Source organism: Helianthus annuus, chromosome 5 (assembly GCF_002127325.2).
Source record: "Helianthus annuus cultivar XRQ/B chromosome 5, HanXRQr2.0-SUNRISE, whole genome shotgun sequence".
In the NCBI taxonomy this organism is placed as follows: domain Eukaryota; kingdom Viridiplantae; phylum Streptophyta; class Magnoliopsida; order Asterales; family Asteraceae; genus Helianthus; species Helianthus annuus.
In genome coordinates, this window is record NC_035437.2 from 159,968,328 (window position 1) to 159,979,394 (window position 11,067).

Consider the following 11,067-nt stretch of genomic DNA (forward strand, 5'->3'; position numbering starts at 1 on the left):
CAAGTAATAGTTTAGGCATGTTGCATGAGTTGAAGTGGTTACTCTCGCATAACTTCGACATGAAGGATCTCGGAGATGCTTCTTACGTCATTGGCATCGAAATTCACCAAGATAGACACAAAGGGATCTTAGGATTATCTCAAAAGGCTTACATAGATCATGTCCTTACACGTTATAACATGCAACAGTGCAAACCCTCCGTTGCTCCAGTAGTTAAGGGAGATGTTTTCGGTTCATTCAAGTGTCTGACAACAGAGGTTGAGAAGGAGCAAATGAGCCAGATACCTTACGCGTCAGTAGTCGGGAACCTAACGTATGCTCAAGTTTGTACTTGCCCAGATATCACTTATATTGTTGGAATGCTAGGCCATTATCAGACCAATCCTAGCCTAGATCACTGGAAAGCAGCTAAGAAGGTACTTCGATATCTGCAAGGGACGAAAGACTATAAACTGACTTATAGAAGAAGTGATCATTTAGAAGTGGTAGGCTATTCTGATTCTGACTTTGACAAATGCAAAGATGACAAGAAATCCACTTCGGGCTATATCTTTATGTTAGCAGGCGGACCTATTTCATGGAAGAGTCATAAACAATAGTTGACCACAACTTCCATTATGATGGCAGAATACATTGTTGTTTATAACGCAACCTGTCATGGAAAGTTGCTTAGGAATCTGATCACTGGAGTCAAAATCGTTAGTTTCATTTCTAGACCATTGAAGTTTTACTGTGATAATTCAGCTGCCGTTAGTTTCTCGAACGGTAACAGTTCGACTGGAGCTGGTTTATATCTCGATACAAAATATCTGTTCGTACGTGAACGAGTTGACGAAAATAATCTTTATATTGAGTATATTAGTACTAAAGATATGCTTGCGGATCCGATGACTAAAGGTCTCCCACCTAAAGTTTACGAAGGACATGTTCGGAATATGGGATTTACTAAAGACCTTATTTAGCATATAGTACTAGCTTATGTTTTATGTTAATGAAATTTCCTCAGTTTGATTTTGTATGTCTCTAAGAATATGTTCAACCGGTATAATGGCATATAGACAAATAAAGTTACAAATCAAACAAAGGGCTTATGCGTATTTTGATCATAACAATTAGGTTTTAAATTGAGGTTGTAGTATGACTAATGAGGGTCCTGAGTCGCATAATGATTCAACGGCTGTATTTCCCTGCTACAGTTCTTGGTTAGAGCTAAAATGAGTGTTAACTCCTTATCAGGCTTATCAAATACTCATAGTAAATGATTACTCGACTAAGTGAAAGAGATGTTGCAGCACACATTTATATCTATTTTCTTAACATAAAGTATAACAATTTATTTATTACATATTATATATTATAACTTAGCAAGTTTTTTGTGCATAACAACTTGTACATTGTGCTTTGCACATTTTTCAAAAAAAAAACTTGATTTTTTACTTTTAACCTAAAGGTTTTTACCTTTTACAATTTTAACCCTATATAATTTGTTTTTTTAACTTTAACCCAAAACTTTTCATTATTTGCAATTTAACTTCATAACTTTTGTCACTTATACTTTTCATCTTTTGCAAATTTTCGTTTTACGTATAGTTCTAAATTTTTCGAGTTAATACGACGCAACTTGCATGTGTGGTTCAACGTTTTTTCCCTCTATTTTTCTATGTTTGACAGGTTCGTCGCAACGCGCATATCCTAGGTCGAGTCAGTGTTGGTGGTCGATGATGATTGTGTGACATTAGTACTATTTGACATCGTTTTACGCCCCGCTGTAACGCGAGGTGTGCTTTAGGGGTTTTCCAAAGAAAAAATGGTTATGCATATGGTTGTCGTAACGTTGGCTTTGGGGGTTTTCCAAAAAAAAAATGATTTTTTTTTCTTTTCACCCAAAAGTATTTCATAAAATACTTTTAACCCAAAACTATTTGTTTTTTTTACTTTTAACCCAAAACTTTTTATCTTTTGCAATCTATCCTCATAACTTTTTTTACTTTCAACTTTGGTCCTTTATAGTTTTCATTTTCCGCAAATTTTTCACTTTATGCTTCGTTCTAAATTTTGTGACTTAACATATCGCAACGCGTGTCTTTGGCTTAACGTTTTTACGTTTCGTTCAAAATTTTGTGAGTTAACACGATGCAACGTGCGTGTGTGGGTGAACGTTTTACATCGTCTATTTTTTCCCCGTATGACAGGTTTAACATTACGTGCGGGTCCTAAATCGACTTAGTTATAACTAAATAATCCCCGCCGCATTGCGGCGGGTCGCAATCCTAGTTATATAAATAAAAAGCAACAATTTCTTCTTAACAAACTCTTGCAACAATTAATTTACTCGCAAGGAGTTGGTATGACAAGTATTGGAAACTTCCTATGGAGGGTGATACTATCAAGTTCAGTCATATCCAAACCATCTTCATTTGGCAATGTAAATTCAAACTTATATACTAAATTTGCCAAAGCAAGCTCCATAATAGTCTCTGCGAAACTAATACCAGGACACATGCGTCGTCCAGCACCAAATGGTATCAACTCGAAATCAAAACCTTTATAATCGGTACGGATGTTTAAGAACCTCTCTGGTCTAAACTCTTCGGGTTCTTCCCATATTGAAGGATCTCTTGCTATCGCCCATGCATTAATCATTACTTGTGTATGTGCTGGGATGTCATAGCCGAGTAGTTTGACTTCTTTTGTTGATTCACGGGGAATGAGTAGTGGAACTGGAACATGTAGTCGTAGCGCTTCTTTGAGGACGGCTTTTAGGTAGGGCATTTTTTCTATGTCTTCTTCGGGGATCGTTAATCTTCCTTGTCCTATTTTGCGTGCCTCTTGTTGCAATTCTTTCATGGTATGCGGGTTTCGTAACAATTCGCTAATTGCCCACTCTAAGCTGGCGAATGTAGTATCCGTGCCAGCACCAAATACGTCCTAGGAATCATCAACAAAATTACAAGCATATATAGTTGATGGCCTAAAAGAGAACAATGCATGTGTGCGTATATGATTTTTCACACCATTATATATTAAAAAAAAAAAACTATTCTTTAATCAAATCATCTATAGACTAATTTCTTTAGTTTTCACAACCACGCGTAATTGGGTGATGTAGAAAATTGTTGAACTAAACCTCCTTAGATTAAATTTCATGTTAGATTGAAAAATGGCTGTCTTCGAAAATTTTCGAAAATATGTTGGCCCTGTGCGAAAAGAAAATACGGGCCCCTAAAATATAAATTTCTTAAAAAGAATATACAAAAAAGTTTTAAATATATGAAAATGAATTACAAATTTGTGGAATCACCTGCATGTTGCAGCGGGCTGATTTTTTACATGGAAACGTAGATAAAAAGCACATCACACGCGCATTTTGACAACAAAACGTAGAAAGAAAACATGTTGTAAGGGTAAATTAAGAAACTGTGGAATAGTTACGTCGTAACTTTAAAAATCATTATTTACGATCAGGACCGACACCCACCTCTTCCCAGAGGTACCGGGTTCGAGTCTTGGGAGTGGCATATGTCGCCCAGGGTAAGAACTCGGCAAGGGGAATTCACCGCGGAGCTAGCTTGGTCGGGTAGCGGCTCCCGGAGTGGGATCACTCCGGCGGTTGGATCACTCCGGCGGTCGGGTAGTGTCATTATCCAATTCAGTACTTATATATTTTAAGTCCTACGGCGTAACTTTATTAAAAAAATTACTTTTTGGGCCTCCGGAGAGTTTGGGCCCTGAGCCGTCGCCTACCCCGCACCCCCTCCGGACCGCCACTTGAAATTTCTTATTTCCTATACAACTCATATTAGTCAGCTTTATATCATTATACGTATGTGGAAGAAGTTTTTGTTAGCGCTTCTAAGCATTATAGTAAAAAAAATCTATAACTTTATTTTTATGCATATACTATTCATAATTTCATATGTTGAATTTGATACATGTAAGGTTATATACTTAGTTTGAAAGATAAATGACCATCTATTTACTCTTTACATAATTGCCATCATCATTCATCATTATTATCTTATTATCTTACAGCCCTACATATTACTAATGTAGGATGTAGATAAATTATTTTTCTTCTTACCAAATGAAGTCTTTAAAAGATCCCTTACATGTGTATTGTATCTTTAATACACAATATATGAATATAAGACCTAAGGATAGTGTAAAAAGGACCTAAAGTGTGAGAAATGTGAGAAATGTATTATAACACTATATATAATACTATATAACACCATATAAACACCGTATAACAATACGTAACACCATATAATACCATATAACACTATGTAATACTATATAACATTATATAACAAATATAACACTATACATCTATCATAGACCTGCTATCAGACAACCTATAGTGTTATATTTATTATATAATGATATATAATGTTACATAGTGTTATATGGTATTATATGGTGTTACATATTGTTATACGGTGTTTATATGGTGTTATATAGTATTATATATAGTGTTATAATACACTTCTCACACTTTGAGCACTTTTTACAGGATCCCCTACCTATAAGACCATCCTCAATGGAGAGCATTTGCTCCATGCTTTTGGTGACATGGCAAAGAAATGAAGAAATGCTGCATTGGAGAGACATTGCACTTGGAGAGCCGCAAGTCTGGACGTGCGACATAAAAGTAACTTTTAAGAAGGATATTAAGAAGCAAGTATTTTATAAAATTTAGTGTAAAATGTCCATAGTTCATGTGGTTTGTCAAAATTTCAACTTTAGTCCCCAACTTTTTAAAATTACATTCATACTCCCTATAATTTGACAAGTTGTTACACGGATAGTCTCTGAAGTAGATGGATGTTAGTTTTCTCAGTTAAGTGGGCATGAAATGACAAAAATCCTCTTATTATTAAAAAAATAACAATTAACACAATAAAAGAAAGTGTTAAATGCTTGGTTGGTCCCTATGGTTTGCGAAAATTGCAGACTTGGTTCCAAGGGTTCACTAATTACACATTTGGTCCCGGTGATTGTAATTTTTGAACTCGGGTGGTCCTTATCACTAACCCATGTTAATTTTCTTAGTTAAGTGGGTGTAAAATGACTAGATTGCCTTTGAACTACAAAAAAAAAAAAAAAAAAAAAAAAAAAACACTTATGAATATTAAAAAAACAATGGGGTCCACCCTTCATTTTCTTCCTCCTTTCACCACCCACCCACCAACCACCACCACCACCACCTCCACCTCCACCTCCACCTTCAACCCACCACCACCACTGTCACCTTCAACCCACCACCTCCATCGTCACCTTCAACCATCCTCCACCTTCTCCGTCACCTTCAACCCACCGCAGGCACCACTAACAACATATCATCAACATCATCATCCTCAAGGGCATTTTCAGAAACATGTTAACAGTCATTGTTGGTCTTTATTGAGTTAAAATTAAGTCTCATCATTTTCGATCCCACAATCGTCAAATTCCCCACCCATACCACCTCCGACCACCCAAACAACCTCAAAACCTCCCTCACACCACTCTCCCCACACTCTTCAACACACACAACCACCACACTACCAACCCTCACAACCCTCTCCAACTCCCTAACATACCGAGCCGGAAACAACGCCTAATCCAAATTCACACTAAACCCTAAAAACCGTATTGAAAAATGGCAGATTATGCGGATCACCAAGGCTAACCAACGGAGGCGAATCAAACAATTCCACAGCAACAACATCCCCTAATCCGATCTGTTTCAACGCCATAACCGCCTGGCTACCACCTGCAGACAGAATTAACGTTTGTGTGTTGTTGATAAGTTTTAGGGTTTGGAGGTGGGTGACGAGCGTGGAGAACGAATTGACGTGTTTGGTCAAGTTGTTGGTGGACCAGAGGCGGTGGTTTTTGGTTCTGACAGTGGTGGTGCAGCGGTGGGCAGCGGAGCAGGAGGATTTGGGGTGGTTAGGGTTAGGGTTGATGCAGGTTTCCAGCGGTTGTTGGAAGAAGAAGAAGAAGAAGACCAGGATTAATGAGTGTGGCGATGGTGATTGAGAGGTAGGAGGGGTAGACCCATTGTTTTTAGAGAGAGAGAGAGAGAAAGAGGAGAAGAGAGTGGGTCCATTTCTTATTTTTTTAAGTGTTCAGTGGCAATCTAGTAATTTCATACATATTTAACTGAAAAACATAACATAGATTAATGATAAGGACCACACAAGTGCAAAAATTACAACCACTAGGACCAAGCATGTAATTATTGAACCACTAAGACCAGGTCTGCAAATATTTGCAAACCAGAGAGATAAACCAGGCATTTAACTCTAAAAGAAATATACTGCCAAACCATCTAGAATCATACTGCCACCAAACCTCAAAAGTAATTTTTTCAGGTCGGATGTTTTAAAGTATTGGAGAAAAAAAACGTGTATAGGTACTTTTGGAATAGTCATTTGTGTTGATTTTTTTTTCAAATCCCCCCACTATCATCCTTTCTAATTTTTTAAATGTTCATAACTTTTTATACAATATTATTTATTTAGAAAATCACCATAAAATCAAGTATATTAATAAAATTGATTAGTGTACAAAAGGTTGAATTTAAACTATTTTTAACCAAGTTCTTATGATATATGAGTTCTTATTTGAATCTCATCACAAATAGGGAGCAGGTAATATACAAGACAATCAAATTGTGCGAAGTGCACAAAGTCTTCAAAGACAAGTGTACAATAGAAAGATCCAATATTGTTGACTCATAAACCCGCTTTCTTTACGATTTTTAAACAACTAGAATTTTTCATATGATAATAATTTAAAAAATAAGTTTGTATTAACAAACATTTCATTATATTTAATTTGAGTAGACTATTGCTATAGTTTTCTTAAAAAAATTCACAAGATACGTGATTATGTGTTTTTATAGCGTTACAGGATTACGGGATTATGATACCAGTACTTAATTACGTAATATACATTTTATTCAGAAACAAGTATAACCTTACATGATTTTGTAACATTATGTGATTATATACCAGTACGTAATTACGTAATCACGTAATGAGTATTCAAAATCACGTAATCACGTAATTACACATAATCATGTAGTGTTATATAATTACGTAGTGATATATAATCACGTAACATTATACTTGTTATTGAATATAATGCATACTATGAATTACATAGTATTATGTAATCGCGTATTCACATAAATTGTAATTTTTTTAAAGTATAAAAAATTAAAGTAATAGCCTACTCAAATTAAAGGGTATAAAATACTCGTTAATATGGTGTAATTTTGTTTAAAAAATATTATCGTATGAAAAAGTTTTAGTCGTTTAAAAATTATGGAAGAACGAGTTATAATTCAATAAAAGTGGATGTTACTATTTTGTCTTTCCCCACTTGTTTTCTCCTAGGTAGCACTCAATCTCACTCAACCATTATTAGAAATATTTAAGAATCTAAAAGAAAGATATGTTACCATGATGATAGCCTTAACCGTATATCTTTCAAGAGGAAAACTCGATGAGTTATCTCTTTGAAGTTCTAATAAGATATCAACAAGATCTTGGCCTTCCACACCAACCACTTTCTTGTTCACGTGTTCCTCAATGACACCCTCATAAAACTCATCAATTTCTTTAGCAAGTTGATCAGCTTCTCGATGTAACCCAGTCAGTCTATCAACCCACGCTAGCTGCGGGATATAACTACCGATAGAAAAGCGTCCTAAAATCGCCCCAATCTGGACCGGGATGTTTTTGTAGTTAACCCCCATCCCTTCATATGTCCTTCCTAGAGCCACCCTACTAATTACGTTATTTGTAAGTGAAATTAGCAACTCACTCAAATTAACAACCGACTCATTAGCTCCTTGGATCTTTTTTATCATATGAGCTACCTCGTCCTCTCTCACTTGTCGATATGACTTAACCCTTTTGTTACTTAGAAGGTGGAGTACGGAAATGCTTTTTACTTGCCTCCAATACTCTCCATATTTGGAAAAAGCTATATCTTTTGAATTATAAAAAAGTCTATTAGCGATGTTTAGAAATGGCCTATTTGAAAATATTATATCATGGGTTTTCATAATATCTCTAGCTGCATCAACAGAAGAAGCTACAACTACCGGCACAGTACCAAAGTGAAGCAACATGAGTGGACCATAGGTTTGAGCCATGGATTGAAGGATGCGGTGCGTGCCCGAGCCTAATTGGTGAAGGTTTCCTATTAGTGGTAACTTTGGTGGAGATGGTGGTAGGTTTATGTGGGATTTTGAGGAAGAAAAATACAATTTCAAAAGAAGTATAGCAAGAAGTAATTGAAGAGAAGAAAAGAGAAAAACTTGAAAGTCCAAAGACATTTTTCTTCGTGTCGTTTCTGCTAACTTCAATATAAGCTTACTTATGTTCCATATGGCATACTTATATGAAAAAGTTTCAACTCAAATGTCACCTAAAAACGGTAATGGTTCTAGAAATCTCAAAAAAAAGTCATAATGAGAACCCTCTCATATTAAATTTTGTAGACATTGAGACATCCTATCCTCTTATCTATTTTTGTAACAGCTACATACCCTTCTAATTTTAACAAATAATATCTAGATCTTACGATGCAAGGCAAAGTTCTATAACATCTCAAGGGTATGTTTGGTTCGCGAAATATTTTGGAATTGTGATGGAATTAGAATTAATTCCCTAAAATTTAATGTTTGTTTGGCACATGAGGCCACTCGATGTGGGGGGTCGTCCAGGCCCGAAGACGCCCCCCAACACCATTTCCCCGGGTCAGCGTCGTCTTCACCAGCTTCTCCAAGACGTTGAAGACGGGCACTAGAGGACAAAAAATCATGCCGTTGACAACGGCTATAATTTAAAAAAAAAATCAATTTCCTTAAAAACAATCAAAATCCAACGGCTATATTTCTAAAAAAACAAAAAAATTAATACGATATGTATATCTTATTTTTTTTAAATAGTAAACACTTGGCATTAGGTTTATTGAGCCCAATATTAATTTGATTATTATTTTTTAAATAATAATAAAACATTATGGAAGGGCTTATTTTTATAAGCTTAAACAGGGTACATGAATTATCAGAGAGACCTCTGGTGTGTGTGATGGTGTATTGGTTGTAGACGGTGGTAGTGGTACGAACTGCTTGTAGAGGTTGTTTGATGTTGTTGGTGACGAGGTGGTGTTGTGGTTCATGGTTAAACTGGTGGAATGGTGTGGTGTTAGTTATGGTAGTGGTGAACAACGAGGAGTGGTGGTAGCCGAAAGTTGAACGATGGGAAGATCGGTGGCACAGGTGGAGGATGGTGGATGATGGTGGGTATAAAAAACTAATACTAAAAGGATAAGTAAAAAGAAAAAAAATACCCTCACATGCTTTGCATGTGAGGTGACTTAACCAAGAAATTAAACAAAGATTGTGCAAAAGGTTGACCCTCACAACAAAATACCAAGTTAAAGGTTGGATTTGGCCGATTTAATAGTGAAAGGTATAAAGTGCAATTTAGGTATAACATAAAGGTTGATTTGTACAATTTCGTCTAAATATTTTTATTGTATAAATCTCCATCTGAATATATATATATATATATATATATATATATATATATATATATATATATATATTCATATCAATTCTAGCAAGAAGAGGCAAGCAATTCGGGTTTTCTTTCATACTAGGTTTAGGGTACGGAAGCGGACTCAGGTATCAGGAGAAACCACGTCGGATTTGGGTTCAGACCCTTTGTAACCAAGTAGAGTACGGAAGTGGGTCAGGTATAACCAGGTATTGATACTCAATTTTTTTTTTCACTTTACATCCACAATATAAATCCATTTTAAATTACAACGTAGATTTATTTAAAATGCAAATATGTTATATATTTTTAAATATTACTAACTTTATTTTATGTAATTTTAAAATTTAAAAGTAAACTAAGACATAAAAATTTACTTTTAAAATTCGGGTATTGTAAAACCTGGTTTGAATATTGAAAACCTCGGGTTTGGGTATAGATAGGAACTAGTTTCGGGTTTTGTACTATATATATATATATATAGGTATAGTAGAGAGTTTAATTGAAAACCACTAGTTAGAGTAATAATTTGAAAACTACTAAAAGCCTAAAAAACATACCAAAAGATTTTTTTTTTACATTTTTTTATAAATTTACGCTACTTTTTATATATAAAAAAAAACTTTTTCAAAAAAATAAGTGTAGTATACATGTGCAATAATACACATGTTTAGTACCCATATAATGCACATGTGCAGTACAAGTTTTTTTTTTTTTTTTTTTTGAAAAAAAGTTTCATTTTATATATAAAAAGTAGCGAAATTTGTAAAAAAAATGGCATATTTTTTAGACTTTTTAGAAAGTTTTCGAGTTTTCACTCTAACTACTGGTTTTTAGTTGAACTTTCCCATATATATATATATATATATATATATATATATATATATATATATATATATATATATATATATATATATATATATATATATATGGGACCGCTATAATGAAAACCACATCCAGTTGTAAGAACTGCGTGAACCACTTTCTAGCCATTAGATCAAGATGATGAATGGATGAGATTAAAAGTATTAAAAAATAATATTAAGTATTTTTTGTCTTATTATATCTTTAATATTTTAATTGAAAAGGGTATTTAAGTAAAATTACTTTTTTTGTCTTTTTATATATATTATATTTAATTGCCTTTTTGTCCTATTCATTAATTACTTTTAATTACTTTTATTTTTTAAACATAATTTCTTTATTAAAAACATTTTTAAATTCAGATTTTTTTAAAAGATTTTTATACTTTTTACAATTTATGTTTTATGTTTTTTTGACGCGCCGTTTTTAACGCCGTTTTTTAACGCGCCGTTTTTTACGAGCCATTTTTCAAGCGTCGTTTTTTACGCGCCGTTTTTTTACGAGCCGTTTTTAACGCGCCGTTTTTTTTACACCTTTTTTACGCGCCTTTTTTTAACGCCGTTTTTTAACGCTCCGTTTTTTTACACTGTTTTTTTCACCCGGCTTTTTCACACGCCGTTTTTAAGCCCGGCTTTTTCAC

General features: G+C 34.4%; 1 protein-coding gene across 1 annotated transcript; it reads right to left on the bottom strand.

The window, feature by feature from the left end:
• Nucleotides 1-2,234: 2,234 nt before the first annotated feature.
• Nucleotides 2,235-8,358, bottom strand: LOC110941644 (cytochrome P450 71A2). The gene is made up of 2 exons (XM_022183310.2): nt 7,454-8,358; nt 2,235-2,928 (listed from the first exon to the last, which is right to left on the bottom strand). Exons 1-2 carry the CDS (start codon nt 8,333-8,335, stop codon nt 2,329-2,331), a joined length of 1,482 nt encoding a protein of 493 aa, XP_022039002.1. The 5' UTR covers nt 8,336-8,358; the 3' UTR covers nt 2,235-2,328.
• Between the last annotated feature and the right edge of the window lie 2,709 nt (nt 8,359-11,067).

Excerpts from the sequence above, each read along its gene's own strand:
- LOC110941644 (XM_022183310.2), bottom strand. The coding sequence starts at position 8,335 with ATGTCTTTGGACTTTCAAGTTTTTCTCTTTTCTTCTCTTCAATTACTT. Across the intron at positions 2,929-7,453 it reads CGGTTAAGGCTATCATCATG|GACGTATTTGGTGCTGGCAC; the intron begins GTAACATATCTT and ends GATGATTCCTAG.